Source organism: Urocampus carinirostris, chromosome 3 (genome assembly GCF_059441175.1).
Source record: "Urocampus carinirostris isolate Australia breed hairy pipefish chromosome 3, RoL_Ucar_1.0, whole genome shotgun sequence".
Lineage (NCBI taxonomy): Eukaryota > Metazoa > Chordata > Actinopteri > Syngnathiformes > Syngnathidae > Urocampus > Urocampus carinirostris.
The window spans coordinates 64,499,079-64,516,000 of NC_142351.1; the positions used below are offsets into that span (position 1 = coordinate 64,499,079).

A 16,922-nucleotide genomic window follows, 5' to 3' on the forward strand; every position below is an offset into this window, starting at 1 on the left:
CTTTTTCTCCCACTCTCTCTTTCTCTGTCCCTCTTTCTTCCACCCCTTTTCTCCCACTCTCTCTCTCTCTCTCTTCCACCCCTTTTCTCCCTCTCTCTCTCTCTCTCTCTCTCTCTCTCTTCCACCCCTTTTCACCCATTCCCTCTCTCTCTCTCTCATGACTTTTTATCTTTTGTTTCTCACGCTCTCTCTTTTTCTTTATCCCTCTTTTTTCTTTTCTCTCTTTCATCTACTAGTCCGGCCCCCGACAGAATGATTGTTCTATCGTGTGGCCCCCGAGTTAAAATGAGTTTGACACCCCTGTCCTTGAGGTACACGATGCGATAGCTGACGGTTTTACGTAGCGGTCAAGGTTAAAATTGTCAACACAGGACTAGGGCGCCCTCTTGCGGTTTGGTGTGAAAATAACATGTGAAGTGATATACAGTACCAGTGCTCAAAAATTAAAACTCAATGATATCATTATGTGGTAATAATTTCACAAATAAGTCGTACCGGAGTAGAAGTCGCTCCCCGGCCAAACTATGGAAAGAACTGCGACTTACTGTATGGTCCGGAAAATAAGGTAAATAAAATAATAAGAATAATAAGAAAGACAGTTGGTGAGTCGAAAAATCTAATCTGATAATCTGTTTCTCTGGCTCTGGACTCTTTTTTTTGTTTCTGTCTCTCTCTTATTCTCTCTGTCTATATATCTCCATCTGTCTCTCTCTGTCCCGGTATCTTTCTCTGTTCCTGTTTTTCTGCATTTCTGTCCATAGTTGTCTCTGTTCCTACCTTTCTTTCTCTGTATGTCTTTCTTTTCCCCGTGTCTTTATCTCTCCCTCTGTCTTTCTGTTCCTGTCATTTTTTCTTGTTATGTATCTCTCTCTGTCTCTACCTGTGTCGGTGTCTCTCTGTCTTTGTCTTTCTACCTGTCTGTCTCTGTCTCTCACTGTCCTTCTTTGTATATCCGTCTCTCTTTTATGTATTTATGTCTCTTTCTCATGCTGTCTTTCTATGTTTCTCTTTTTCTGTCCACTTCTATCTCTGTCCCAGTTTGTCTCTATGTCTGGCTCTTTGTCCTTCTGTCCATGGTTGTCTTTGTTTCTACCTTTCTCTCTCTGTCTGTCTCTCTCGCTCTATTTTTCCCTGTGTCTATGACTTTCCCTCTGTCTCTCTGTCTCTTCATCTCTCTCTCTCTCTCCAGTTTCTCTTTTTTTTTTCTCTTTCTTCATTTCCCTACGTTACATACTTTCGGTTTCAAAACACACACACGCACACACATATATGTATATGTATATATATATATATATATATATATATATATATATATATATATGGAGGCACTACAGGACTGCTTTGATTGCACTGATTGGGACATGTTTAAATTGGCTGCCACTTACAACAACAAAATAAATATAGATGAGTACGCCATTTCTGTGTCAGCCTACATCAGTAAATGCGCAGAAGACGTCAGCAATACCAAAACTATATGCACCCGTGCCAATCAGAAGCCCTGGATGACTGCTGAAATACGCAAACAACTAAAAGTACGGAACCTTGCCTTTAAATCTGGTGACAAGGAGGCGCTGAGATCAGCGAGGGCTAACCTGAACCGTGCTATCAGACTAGCAAAGCGAACGCACAGTCAAAAAATCCAGGAACGTTTCCTCAGTACAACCAACACCAGGGATATGTGGAAAGGCATTCAGGCCATCACCAAATACAAGCCAACCACCGCCCCAGTGCAGGACACTAGCATGGACTTTCTGAATGACCTCAACAAATTCTTTGGAAGGTTCGAGGCACAAAATGGCACCCCTGCAGCGAAAGCGGTTCCAAATCAGGACGAAAGAGCACTCCACCTGGACTCAACTGACGTGAGGAAGACCCTGAGAAGGGTCAACACAAGGAAGGCTCCAGGCCCGGACAACATTCCGGGGCGGATACTTAGGGAGTGCGCCGATCAGCTGGCTTGTGTACTAACAGACATTTTCAACACCTCGCTAGACCAAGCCAAAGTACCATCATGCTTCAAAATTGCCAACATCATCCCAGTGCCAAAGAAACCCCAGATCTTATCATTCAACGATTACCGGCCCGTTGCACTGACTCCTATCATAATGAAGTGCTTTGAGAGACTGGTTAAAGAGCACATCACCTCCAGTCTCCCCTCCTCATTCGACCCCTTTCAGTTTGCCTACCGGACAAACCGCTCCACCAGGGATGCCATCTCCTCTGCGCTTCACCTGAGCCTGGCACACCTAGAGGAGAAGAACACCCATGTGCGGATGCTGTTCCTGGACTTCAGTTCAGCATTCAACACCATCATCCCACAACATCTGGTAGACAAAATGAGACTCCTGGGTTTCAACACCCCCCTGCGGAACTGGCTGCTGGACTTCCTCAGTGACAGACCCCAATCAGTGCGGATAGGTCAGAACATCTCAGATGTCATCTACCTCAGCACGGGCTCCCCCCAAGGCTGTGTCCTGAGCCCCTTGCTGTTCACCTTGATGACACACGACTGCGCCCCTAGGTCCGCCACAAACCACATCGTGAAGTATGCTGACGACACAACAGTGGTGGGCCTCATCAGGGACGACAACGACCTGGCCTACAGAGAGGAGGTGGAGCAGTTGGTGGGCTGGTGCAGGGACAACAGCCTGGTCCTGAATGTTGACAAAACTAAAGAGATCATTGTCGACTTTAGGAAAAACCAGCCCAACCATGCCCCACTTTGCATCAACAACAAGGCTGTGGAGGTTGTCAGCAGTATCAAGTTCCCAGGGGTGCACATTACAAACAAACTCACCTGGTCCGTGAACACTGCATCACTGGTTAAGAGAGCACAGCAGCGCCTGTACTTCCTGCGGAGGATGAGGAGAGCCCACCTGCCCCGACCTACCCTCATCGCATTCTACAGGGGCACCATAGAGAGTATCCTGACCAGCTGTATCTCTGTGGTGTGGAGGCTGCAGCGCTACCGACTGGGGTAGTGTGAGGAGGGTAACGAGGACAGCAGAGAAAATAATCGGGACTACACTTCCCTCCATTCAGGACATTGGCCAGAAGCGCTGCCTATCCCATGCTAAGAACATTATCGGGGACCCCTCTCACCCCCATCATGGACTGTTCACTCTGCTAGCCTCTGGGAAGAGGTACTGCAGTGTGCGGTGCAGGACCACCAGGTTCCGCAGTAATCTAGTCCCCCTGGCCATTAGACTGTTAAATGGTCAATCTAACATATAGTTAACCTAAATCTAAACGGCTGCTAATCTGACTTTTTGCACTACTGGCAGTTCTTTATAGCTTGCCACTCCTTGCACATTTGCTCTCTGCACTATTGTACTTACAGCGTTATTGTTACAGTGTTAATGTTATTGTTTACCTGACTTGTTAACCTGACTGCCCATTTTGCACATCTGGTTAGCTACTCCTCTTGCACTATCGGCACTATGGTAAAATACTATACGTAGCCATAATACAATACAACTTTTATTTATATCTGTACATTCAAGGAAACTGTGCGGGTCAGATGTATCGACATTTCGTTCTGTATACACGTGTACTAGAATGACAATAAAGTAGATCTGAATCTGAATCTTTCTTTTTTTTTTGAACATGCGTGCACTGTAATTGTGGCTGCATTAGCCGGTGAATAATTCCCAATGTTGAGATATGCCTAACTAATTAGCACTGAAGTAGCAACTCTATCAAACTCGCATGGGCTGCTCTAACAATAAACTTTCATATTAAGATGGGGGCTTCAGAGTATCATCCTAGAAAAAATTGTTTTTTCCTTTTTCTTTACAGGACACTGAGCTGATTGAGTTGCGGGAGACCATCGAAGCCCTGAAAGCCAAACACGCTGAAGTGCAGGCCGACATTCACGTGGCCTTAAACCACCCCGATAATGATAACGGTGGCGGAAAAACTTCTGATTTTTCTCTCACAGGTTGAGCTTCTTGCTGATGGTGAAGTGTCACCGTGTTTTTCCTCAGATTTGCGTATCCGTCGCCAGAACTCTTGTGAGAGCATCTCCAGCCTCAACAGCCTGACCAGCATGTCAAGTGTCGGCAGCTTAAAGGACCAGGAGGCCAAGAAGAAGAAGAAAAAAAGCTGGGTGAGAAACATTACTTGTTGCTCAGATTTACAAACCAGTCAACATTCTCCGTTGTTCTTTTTTGCTTTGGTGAAGTTACAATAATCCTGCGTTTTTTTAATCTTGCCAAATAAAATTACCCATTTAAGTGTTTACGTTGTTAATTAAATATTACACAGTTTCATAACTCATCAGAAATAGAAATGCATAAATAAAATGCAAAGAAAGACCATTTAAACTTTAATAACACAATGACATCCAAAATGTTTCCTCTGATTAATAACTTTTTGCTGAAACATTCTTATTCTCTTTTTTCATAGAAAAATATTCCTCATACCTTAAATACAGTAGACCCACTGGATACGCGCCTGTATTACTCTTCTTTAACATTATAGTGTGGAGTAAGATGTTTTCTCTGCCCCTCTTTACAGTATTTTCCCAACATTACAACATCAACAACAAATTATTTCACAAAAAGGAATTCAAACTTTGCATTCTTCATGTGTACAATGAGTTACGTCTCTAAGATACCTGTGTACTATTGGTCGAAGTTATTCAAAATACTGGTCTGCGTCACAGCATCTTAAGAATACAGTTTTGCTATTGGCTGAACAACCTCCCACAATTCCTTGCTTTCTCTTTATTCAGTTCAGAATCTGATGTGCTTCGTAAAATAGGTGGTATATTTTGTATTTTCTTTATGCTACAGTAATCCCTCGGTTATCGCGGTTAATGGAGACCAAAAACCACCCGCGAAAAGTGAAAATCCGCGAAGTAGCGACGCCCCTTCAAAAATGCATTAAAAAAATAATAATGTATATATATATATATATATATATATATATTATTTTATTTTTTTTATTTTATTATTATTATTTTTTAGATCTGCGAAGCTCTGAAGCCGCGAACGTGGAACTGCGAAGTAGCGAGGTCCCACTGTATATTTATTTATCTGTCCAAACGCTTGCAGTGATGCTATCGGAGAAGAAAAAAAATTATAACCATGGAAATTAATTGCTTGCAATTCTCAAGAAATAAGACGACTAAGACAGATCTCTATCCCCGCCAAGTTGCGTGGCCGTAAGCAATTGACTAACGGGACAATTAATAAAAAATAAGGAGGTGATTAAAGCAATTACATTTTTTAGAGACATGACAATCCTTGCAAGTTGAAGTTTTAAAATCAAATTTATATTGAATCTACCGTCGCCGTTTTATCAGCGCTCCCCCACATCCAACCGCTACTCCAATCGACCACCTCAAGTCACGTCACATGTTTGGTTTGTTGTAAAGAACCTCACTGCATTAAAACACCAATAACTTCCCTTTTCCTTTCTTTGAAGACCTCAATCATCAAGTTAAACTCCAAGTTGTTTTTTTTTCTCCATGTGGTCCCATTTTCTCCAGTTGAGAAGTTCCTTCAACAAGGCCTTCAGCATAAAAAAAGGCACCAAGACCTGCTCGGACATCGAAGAAATCGTCACTCCTGACTCCTCAGCTCCAAACTCACCAAAGATGCTGCACGAAGGAACCGAGGCAGGAGAGAACTTGTCTTTGTCCATCAAAATGTCCACATCTGACATCTCTTCCAAGTAAGTTTTGATGGGGACAAATATGCAAGAATGTGATTTGTCCCTCAACAACGTTCCATTGTCCCATCCAGGAGCACGGGGATAACAGAGGAGGAGGAGGTGGAGGAGAGGGCAGTGTCGGACCTGCGCTCGGAACTCTGGGAGAAAGAAAGAGAGCTGACCGACATCCGATTAGAGGCCTTGAACTCCGCCCATCAACTGGAGCAGCTCAGAGACGCAATGGACAGTATGGAGGTCGGCTTGGTCTGAGAAGATATGCGTAACTTTGCCCTGCTTTTGTTTCAAGCGTGTTTTGTTTTGCAGTCAACAGTGGAGAATCTGAAGGCGGAGAACGATCATCTGAAAGTTGGAAGTCAGGCAAATTTGTCAGGCTGCGGTCCCATGTTATCCCTATCGCAGCCTTTGGGGTTGGCATCCTTTTTGGGACCTTCGTTGAGGCAGCCTGTGTCCCTCACCAAGTCCTTCAGCCTCAGTCTGAATGATTGTAAAGTTCCAGGTGAGTGATGACAAGCACCAACCCATTTCATTGCCTCATTGTGTATTGTATAGCAACCCCTAGTGTTGCAAAAATGATTAATTTAAATCGTCCTTCAGTTTCTTTCATCACTGAGATCAACGATTCAGGACTCCCTTACATTTTTCCACCTTTTCCTCCCCTAGCCACTTGTCTGCAGATTTTGGCTCACTGCCATTGTTATTGTTACATGCTCCTGCTTCATCCTTCAGTGTCACTCACCTTTTGTCATTCCTGGACCAGACAATTGACAAATTCTGATTTGCTCCTGCTATTTTTTTTCCCTGGCTTTTTTAGTCTCTAGTCACTAAAGTCAGCCACTTTAACCAGCACTGACAAACTTCAGCTATCCGCTCTTTTCAGCTTCTCTGGGAATATCCAATTTATTTGGTCGTTAGTTGTCATCATTTTATGTGTTATCTATGTCCACTGGATGTTTCCTAAGCCAGGCACCACTTGCAAAACACCCACTGTAAGTGTATTTGCTGACTACCATTAATCAACTAGAGAACATTAAGGAAACCCATTCCAATGTTATTTTGCTTAAATAAAAGTCATGGGTGTGCTGTTTAATCCAATATCAAAATTACAAAACTAAAAAAGTTGTCACTTGCAAGGATACACATCATCTTTTATGTTCTATCACTGGCTGCTCACGGAAGAAAATTTGGAATTAGGCTTCTGAATTCCCAAGTGGTATCTTTGAGGATTCCGAAGTGTGAATTCTTGCAATACACATGTTACAGGTGCCAGATTACCCCAGGTACCACACAACAGTATTGTTTTAAATTGGCCTAGGCCTCACCCACAGGATTTCTGTAAAATAAAGAGATTCTGTGTTGCAATGAGGCTGTGTGAACAATTTTTCTGAAATCCATCCACTGATATGATTTGAGCGAGTGACTCACGCCAAAAACCACACCGGTGAACAGATACCTTACAAATGTTCCTACCCTCACAATGGTTCCTACCCCCATGACAACACACTGCAGCAATACTGTAAATTATCTTCGGTTTCCAACCATGTGGATAAATAAATAAAACAATAGAAATTGTTTTCAATATGTTTCAATATAAAATAAAGTTCCCCCACTAATATTCAAGATTATCACACACACACGCTTCAGCTTACTCTAAACTACAACAACGTCACTAAAAGATGTGCCAATTTCTTCCACATTTGTTTTGTGTTCCAAAATAAGTCAAGTGTAGCTAATAAATGTTGTATTTCGTTTTTTAGACATGTCTCCAGGCAACATGTTATGCTTACCTTCTCAACTGGATGAAATGTCTGCACAAGTGCTGGTTCGAGTCATGGATCCATCTGAGGTATAGCAACAATGTGAGGGCTTCATTTCTACCTCAATAGTTAAGCAACAGCATCCCCTGTCGTAACATAGGAGCATAAAACGCATCAAGAACATTACCTGGGTTCTGTTAGCGTCGGCGAGAGGACTGAATGGGCCTACCTGGACTCCATGATAGCCAAGACATTTCGAGTAGGTCTAATCAGCTCATGTGTGTTTTTTTTAGGAGTCTTACAAATGTTTGTTTTCTTGCTCAGGAATACCTAACTCAAGTGGACCCCACAGCTAGCCTGGGTCTCAACTGCGACTCGCTTTACATGTACGAGCTTGGCTCTGCATCACCAAGGGTAATTGGTGGAGATAAGCCTCAAACAACACCACTACGATGTCTCAGCGGCAGTCCCCCTCGCATCTTTGTCACCGTGAAAGGTTTGACCTCTAGTGGCAAATTACCACACACTGTCACTTTGAATTGAATGCCAAATTTCTTACGCAAAGGGAATTGGAACTTCATGTCGAAGTAGCAACAAACAAAATTGTATTTAGCTGATCAATCCCAGAAAATAAATCGCTCCTGGCACCAGCCAAAAAATGCTGAATTAAAAAGAAAAACCCCATATATAAGTCGTAGTTAAAATTTTTTTTTTTTTTTTTTTTTGGGGGGGGGGGTTATTTAATACCAATACCAACACCAAAAACATACATGTAATCTTGAAAGGCAATTTAAAATAAAAAATTAAAAAAATCCTTCCACGTTAAATGCCCCCCTAGCATACGTCACTCGCTCAAACATTACTAAAACGACTTCATATTTCATTTCGAGGAATGTATTACAACACTAAAACACAGTGGATTTGCACCTTGTACAAAAATCACTTTTGAATAAGTTGAAAATATTTGACCTGGCGAAATGACGCTTTGTCTTCGAAACGTTCGTCGATAATGAGGCGTGTCATTATTATGTAAGCGGCGTGGCAAATGTCAGTAACACAGATATATATATATATATATATATATATATATATATATATATATATGGAAGACTCACTGTGGGCACGCGGCTCAAAGGTGCGTATCTGCTCATTAATTCATTCATTTTACCAAAGTAAATTTTTTTCAACTTGCTCAAGTGATTTCTATACAACGTGCAAATTCTATGTGCTTTACTGTTATATAACATTCATGCCCCCAACAACCCCCCCCCCCCCCCCCCCCCCAATGGTTTAGATACGAAGCCATCTTAGTGATGATTGCGTGAGTGACGTGTGCTGGGGAGTATTTGTCGGCACAACATGGTAACGTTGAAATTATCAGCACAGACCTAGAACGCCCTCTTGCGGTTTACTTTTAAAATAACGTGAAATTATATACCCAGTGATTATGTGTGTAATAATTATTCCACAGATAATTCTCACCAGAGTCGCTCTCCCAGCCAAACTATGAAAAGAATTGCGACTTATAGTCCGGGAAATACAGTACATTTTGCACCTTTGGCATCACCTCAATAAATATTGAACCCACTTTGTATGCATTTGGCAGGTCTGGAAGAGCAAAGCGTGGACTCTGTGGTTTTTGAAACTCTGATCCCCAAGCCCATGATGCTGCACTACATCAGCCTGCTGCTAAAGCATCGGCGCTTGGTCCTGTCTGGGCCAAGTGGAACGGGGAAGACTTACTTGGCTCAGCGCCTTGCCCGCTACCTCCTGCAGCGCAGCCAGCAACACAAGCCCGGCGTAGATGGCGAATCCCTTCTCATCGACCGTGGCGCCATCATCACGTTCAACATGCACAGGCAAACTCAAAAGGTGCGCCCCACCCCGGAATGAATGAATAGTCTCAGTGTTTCCCATACCATAGGAAATTTCCCGTGGGCTACCAGGATTTAAGAGTCTCATAAACTTGTATTATTAAAAAATAAGATATCATAAGATATAAGGTATTTAACTCATTTAGGGCCATAATACACTTTAATCTATACTAAAGGCTTTGGCGCATGTTTTCCATTAGTATCAAGCCTCTAGGAATCATATCAGTATGACAAATCGCCCCACTACATGGCAGAAGTGGCTTTGATCAGATCTTGGTCAAATATGTGGTGCCTAGTTTCGTTCCTGTATCCACAGTATGACACTATGACAGTGTGTCTGCACCGGCCCATATGCTGAGTACACGCAGTGGGGTGATGACAGTAAAGATATAAGTACAGACTGTAAATGCTTCAAAGCATTATTCTTTCTAAAAAAGATGACGAAGTGCCTTTCGTAGACGTCGCGTCAGAGATGGATGACATTTAGTGCACGTCCACGATCATCATGACAACCTGAATCATGTCATCACTTCACCAAAAACATCGGGGGCTGAAAAGTTCGTTTAGTGTTCTTGGACTAAAAACAAAACTCTCTGGTCTGATGAGACAAAGATTGAACTCTTTGGTGTGAATGCCAGGCGCCATGTTTGGAGGAAACCAGGCCAATACCATCCCTACCGTGAAGCATGGTGGTGGCAGCATCATGCTGTGGGGATGTTTTTCAGCAGCAGGAACTGGCAGACTAGTCAGGATAGATGGAAAAATGAATGCAGCAATATATAGAGATATCCTGGATGAAAACCTGCTCCAGAGCGCTCTTGACCTCAGGCTGGGGCGAAGGTTCATTTTTCAGCAGGACAACGACCCAAAGCACACAGCTAAGATCTCAAAAGATTGCCTTCAGAACCACTCCGTGAATGTCCTGGAGTGGCCCAGCCAGAGTCCAGACTTGAATCCGATCGGACATCTCTGGAGAGATCTGAAAATGGCTGTGCACAAACGTCTCCCATCCAACCTGATTGAGCTTGAGACTTATTGCAAAGAAGAATGGGCAAAACTGCCTAAAGATAGGTGTGCCAAACTTGTGGGATCATATTCAAAAAGACTTGAGGCTGTATTTTCTGCCAAAGGTGGATCAACAAAGTATTAAGCAAAGGCTGTGAATACTTATGTAAATGTGATTTCTTAGTTTTCTATTTTTATAAATTCAAAAAAAGTTTTTAAAAAAAACCTTTTTCACATTGTCATAATGGAGTATTTTGTGTAGAATTTTAGATAAGAGATTAAATTAATACAATTTGGAATGAGGCTGTAACATAACAAAATGTGGAAAAAGCTGTGAATACTTTCCGGATGCACTGTATATATGTAGGACAACAAACAACCAGGGACACACAGATCACAGGGAGTATGAGTGAAATTAAGTCCTTTTTTTAACGCGTTGCTTTTTCTTTTCCTGGCTTTTCGGCTCTGCACCACCTAGCACCTTTCTGCCGCCATTGCTCGGTTCTGTGTTCATTTTTACCGCTACAGAAGAGTGGTGGTGGGCCAAACGAACCTAGAATTTGGGAGGGGGAATCTCCCCCGGATTGTAAAACTCACCTCATTTGTTCCACTGAATTTGGCCATATAGTTGACTAGAGAATGTGCAAGTGGCATATACATGTTCAATTTATTTTTTCATCCAGCCAGGCCAAATTCCACCTTGACATGAGCCAAGCACTTTTTTATTTAGTATTGATAATATTGATATTTGGAACGATCGCCCCCTCCAAATTTAAACCCCACTGTAAAAGTATCTTGTTCTCATTAAAATTACCTCTTGCAGGAATTGCAGTCGTATCTGTCCAAAGTAGCCAATCGGATCGAGCAACAAAGCGGGAGCGAGCTTCCTCTGGCCATTATCATCGACGACATCGCTGATGCTGCGGCCATCACCGAGCTGGTCAACGGCGCACTCACCTGCAAGTATCATAAATGGTGAGGAAACAAAAAAGGAATACAAGTGGTACCTCTTCATATGAGCACCTCTGCACAAAATAATTTCGAAACGTGAGTTTTTCTTTTGCAAAATGCTACCTTGCTTTACGAAGAAAAATCCAGTTCATGGGAAGTCCCAGAGTCTTTTACTAGAGGCTGGTCACCGCTTGTGACCATTCACCACCATAAGGCACCTGATTCCGCGCCCTCTTTTATACCTGTAAAGAAGGGGCATGGAAACTACCACCCCTGGGCCACATGTGGCCCGTCAGTTTTTTCACCTGGCCTGACAAACAAAAATTGTCAAAACTGTGCGGCACAGTTCATGTCATGGGAACCTGTCGTGGGTTCAAATCCAGCTCCATACTACCTGTGCAGAGTTTGTATGTTCTCCCCGTGCTTGCGTGGGTTTCCTCCGGGCACTCTGGTTTCCTCCCACGTTCCAAAAACATGCATTTCAGGTGAATTGGCCGGTCCAAATTGTCCCTAGGTGTGAATGAGCGAATGAGTTGTCTGTCCCTGTGTGCCCTGCGATTGGCTGGCAACCAGTTCAGGGTGTCCCCTGCCCACTGCCCGGAGATGGCTGGGATGGGCTCCAGCCCCCCCGCGACCCTACTGAGGATAAGCGGTGTAGCTGATGAGATGAGATGAGATAATGATAATATATAATATACTATATAAAGTACTCTGTATAAAAAAAAATTGGGGGGCCAACTTTGTCCCCATTGTCCCTCTGTGTGTCTAAAACAAAAATAATAATACGTTAATACTACGAAACTAAATGTCAAATTTAGTGCTTAAAAACAGGGATCATATATTATTTTGCTTTCATTTCTTAAAGGTAAAAAGTATATCGAAATATTAGAAAAATACTGCGATAGTAGTAATAATAGAATAAAATATACTAAAACACAAACATACTAAAGTAAAACTACTGTTTGTTGATGACTTTGTTATTAAATGCTGTCTGTTTTTTTGAGCACCTTGCCTTTTTCTCCTTCCTACATTTGGGCCGGTAACTCCCCTCGTAGCCGGTGGGGTGATTTTGATATTTCAGATACATTTTCCACCATCAGGATCAGCATCTACTTATTGTAGTGTAATCCTGATTTCTGAGGTTGTGTTTTTGTTTTCTGTGTCAGACAGTTTTATTGTTTTGATTTTTTGTTTATTACTTTATTGATGATCTTGTCACTAAATGGCATCTTTTTTAAGCATCTTGCAATGCTTCCTGCGTTTGGGTCCATTGCGAATAAGATCAGCGAGACAAGTGAAAAGGGCAAAAGAAAGTGATGAATGAAGATTGAAACAGGCAAAAAAATACAAATTTGCACAGTAGAAATGTTGTGTGTTCACGTTTATTTAAAGTACAATAACTTTAATTTTATGTTGACAATAGTGCTTATGTAGCATCAAAAGTCGTGCACCATCACTCTTACTTTTGCACCTGTGCATCATGCCTACACCTTCATTACAGCGACTCATAATGAACTCGCATTTTATTTAGATGGATGGATAGATAGATACTTTATTCATCCCTGTAGGGAATTTCACATTTCCAGCAGTAGCCTCATGTTAAAAAAAAAATATATATATGAGATATTGAATACAAAAATGCCCAAAACAACATGTTGAATAAAAAGCATTTAAATAATGTTCCAAAAATAGACACTGTAATAAAAATAAAGCAAAATATGCGAATGTGAGGTTAGGGTTTAATGTGGGCTTTTACTCCCCCGGGTGGAGTTAAAAAAACCTCAAGGCATGAGGCAGAAATGATCTCCTGAGTCTGTCCATGGAATAAGACAGCGATAGCAGTCTGTCACTGAAGCTGCTCATCTGTCTGGAGATGATGCTGTGTAGTGGATGAAGTGAATTGTCCATGATTGACAGCAGCTTGTTCAGTGCCCCTCTCTCATCCACATTTGTCAGGCTGTCCAGCTCCGTGCCCACAACAGAGCCCGCCTTCCTCGCTAGTTTATTTAGACAAGAGGCATCCTTCTTCTTAGTGCTGCTTCCCCAACACACAGCCTTTGTCTTATTACGTTTTTTTTTTTTCTTTATGTGCAATTGCTATTTAAATGTGTTTTTAGTGACCATGAAGATGTTTTATAGCTATTAAAGTTTCCCTTTGATTCCTTTGGGAGGTCGGGAAGGTGCTACTAAGTTTGTATTTACTTCATATTGGGAAAATGCACTCCCTTCGCAAAATTTGCACGATCCTGGAATAGATCAAGCTCATATGTAGAACTACCACTGTACAAGTGGCAAGTTAAAAACTTGATGGTTTGTTTTGGTGCTGGTTTCAGTCCTTACATCATCGGGACCACCAATCAACCTGTCAAGAATTCTTCTAACCACGGACTACACATCAGCTTCAGGTGAGACCGTGGAAGGAGTAGCATATAATCAGCCGTATAACCCGGTACAGCAAAATACATCCATACAGTATTTTTGTGTGGGTTATTACATGACGGTATACTAGCCTATTTGTCAAATGACTGATCAATTGAAAACTATAATTGCAAAGGAATAAATGCAACATGATTTGACACTTAACCACTTGGCCAAAGTTCAATTCATCATCAGATACACCAAAGAATGGTTTCCCTCTTCATGCTTTTTTTGTGTTTATTTAAGTCTTCCAGGACGACTTTCTGTTTTCTCAATTCTCTAACATTCTTTCTGGCACTGAGTAAAATAGTGTGATAGTAAGATAAAATTGAATGCCTTTTCATATATCATTAGTAACACTAGTGGTCTAGTGGTTAGGTTTTGGGTATATCACTGCTGTGACCCTGGTTTAATTCCTGTTGCATTCAACTTTTTTAGATTTTGGTCAGCATTATTTTTCGACTGTATTGATTGATTTATACTGAAAGTCTAGGTTATACATGAATAAATAAAGTAGCTCTTACTGTAGTTTTAATTCCATGTGCCTTACAGTGGGGCAAATTAGTATTTAGTCAACCATGAATTGTGCAGGTTCTCCTAAATGAAAGTATGAGAAAGCTGTGATTGTCAACATGGGTAAACCTCACCCATGAGAGACAGAATGTGGAAAAACAAAAAAATCACCTTGTTGGACTTTTAAAGAATTTAATTGCAAATCATGGTAGCAAATAAGTATTCGTTCAATACAAAAAGATTTTCTGTTTTTTATATCCACATTCTGTCATGGTCGAGGTTTACCAATGTTCACATTTGAGGCCTCCCTCATCTTTTCAAGAAGGAGAACTTATATGCCCCACCGTATTGTACATATGAAAAATATCTGTCAAGGGACTATTTTGGGGTTTTACGCCTTATAATCCAGTGCACTTTATTGTGCGGCAGATATGGTAACTCACCAACTTAACCCAAAAATAAAATTAAGTATTTATGATTTGTCATAACTTTCTTTATTTATACTTTACTATATTTCTTAATAATTGATACAGGATGGTTCCTTTCTCGAATAACGTGGAGCCGGCCAATGGCTTCCTTCTGAGGTACCTCCACCGCAAAGTAGTGGAATCTTACCAGAAGAAGGAGCATGACGCCTTGCAGCACCAGGAACTCCTCAGGGTCCTGGACTGGGTCCCGCAGCTTTGGTACCACCTCCACACCTTCTTAGAGAAACACAGCACTTCCGATTTCCTCATAGGTAAGGATGTGGGGGAGAGAAATGAAAAAAAATGGTTTTATGAAGAGCTTTTGGTGATTACTTGATACTACTGAACCCTTAATTTTCCAAAAATCAGGTAGGTGCATTGCATGGCACACTCCGCTATCGGTGTGTAAGTGTGTGTGTGAACGAGTAAAATGTGAAGTGCATTGTTAAGTGCTTTAGACGTCCTGCATTCCGGGTCAAGCGCTATATAAATGCAGTCCATTTACCATTTGTTCATAAGTGTAAAGACAGGATTTACAGAGAAAACGTTTTCATTTTCAAGGCTGTGCCCGAGTATTCAGTTTTTAGTTTCCACTCTCAAGCTAAATTTGTTTGATGCAATCTACTGGTCAGCTGGAGAAACAGCCCAAAACATATTGTATTTTCCAGACTATAAAGCACAACTGATTATAAGGCACAAGTTATACAAATATTCCTTAGTGAAATGTTTCATATACAAGGTGCATGTAATCAAAAATACAGTAAGAGTGAGGTTTGTACAAAAAAAAACCTCAGCTGTGCTTAAAAAATCCTCTTCCTTTCGCTAAGAAATGCACGTACTTGCACACATATCATGATTGAGCTGAGGATTGCAATGATGACAAGCAAGGAGACGGCGGCATACAGTAACAAAATTCAAAATTCCGTTCAGCTCCTTTAAATAACTACGTTGCAAACTACAAATTTACTACAAAAATAAACCTACTGTAATACTACAAAAAATACCACAAAAATACTACAAACATCTGAAGGCAGAAATACGACAAAAAAAATACAACTAGTTACACTAAAATAATACTTACATTTCAGTGCTCTTCATAGTACGGAAAATACTGTAAATGTGACGTAAAAAAACTGTTCAGACTGTGTTTTAAACGTAAAATGGATTAAATAATCTGCAGAAGTGTATTGCAATCATTTTGAAATGTTAATTTTAAAACTGTTTTTCTGACAAATTTTCTTTAGAGGCTATGGTTTTTTGACAATTTTTTTTGGTTTTTCTGTTTAACGAAATACTTGTTTTCCAAATTTGGAACAAAAAAATTACATTTTCAATTTAAAAAAAATGTAATTTTCTTTTTTGTTTTATTTGGGATTTTCTTTCTATTTTGGAAATATTCTTGTCACAGAAGTTTCTTTAGAAAAAAAAGCCTCCAATAATAATAGTAATATCTTAAAAAAATTTAAAAAGCTTAAATAATTAGTCAACAAGCAAAAGTGTTTCATTAAATTTAAAGTGTACATTCCATAATAATTAAATATTATTTTCTATTTCATTGATCAATTCTCACTCCATTTCATCATCCATCAGGCCCATGCTTCTTCCTGTCGTGCCCTGTGTCGGTGGCAGAGTTCCGGAACTGGTTCATCGACTTGTGGAACCACTCCATTATCCCCTACCTTCAAGAGGGGGCCAAGGATGGCATTAAGGTAGTCACATTGCAGGAAAATTGCCTTGCAAAACGCTCACCGTTTCTGTTTACAGGTGCACGGCACCAAGGCCACATGGGAGGATCCTGTGGAGTGGGTCCGAGGAACCCTCCCTTGGCCCTGCGCCCAGCAGGACCAGTCCAATCTTTACCACCTTCCTCCCCCTAGCATCACCCAGCACAGCGAGGAGAAGAAACCCCTAAAAGACCTTCCCCCGCCACCCTCGTTGGAGTCCGATCCTCTGGTGAGTTCTCGGATTTTTTGAGGAACGTTCACCTAGCCTAGTCCTTCACAATATTTTCTGTCATGGCCCCCTGGAAGAAGAAATCCTCTCGCATTAAACAATATAAAGTGAGTTTAATAAGTTAAATCTAACTCTCACAACCTGAAACAACAGTTCAAGTAGACAGAGTCTAGTTTCACACTGCAGAGCTTAATGGTCAATTCAGATTCTTTCGATGAAATCCGATGTTTTTGTGAGATTGTTCACATTTCCAACTAAGTGCGAGTTGTTTGCGATTTCCTGTGACTTTTATTTATTTATTTATTTAT

The 16,922-nt window shown here is 41.1% G+C and overlaps 1 protein-coding gene across 2 annotated transcripts in view; it reads left to right on the forward strand.

Annotated features, from left to right (window-relative positions):
* Positions 1-16,922, forward strand: part of LOC148370451 (myosin-binding protein H-like) — a 195,285-nt gene that overhangs the window by 139,384 nt on the left and 38,979 nt on the right. For both annotated transcript variants that reach the window (XM_088332979.1, XM_088332980.1), the window contains 14 exons: positions 3,799-3,907; positions 3,987-4,108; positions 5,495-5,679; positions 5,751-5,913; positions 5,983-6,175; positions 7,434-7,522; positions 7,594-7,692; positions 7,758-7,929; positions 9,040-9,305; positions 11,136-11,287; positions 13,597-13,668; positions 14,728-14,933; positions 16,252-16,370; positions 16,426-16,614. In XM_088332979.1, coding sequence (XP_088189105.1) covers positions 3,799-3,907; positions 3,987-4,108; positions 5,495-5,679; positions 5,751-5,913; positions 5,983-6,175; positions 7,434-7,522; positions 7,594-7,692; positions 7,758-7,929; positions 9,040-9,305; positions 11,136-11,287; positions 13,597-13,668; positions 14,728-14,933; positions 16,252-16,370; positions 16,426-16,614 — 2,136 coding nt within the window. The remainder of the gene's footprint in view (positions 1-3,798; positions 3,908-3,986; positions 4,109-5,494; positions 5,680-5,750; positions 5,914-5,982; positions 6,176-7,433; positions 7,523-7,593; positions 7,693-7,757; positions 7,930-9,039; positions 9,306-11,135; positions 11,288-13,596; positions 13,669-14,727; positions 14,934-16,251; positions 16,371-16,425; positions 16,615-16,922) is intronic.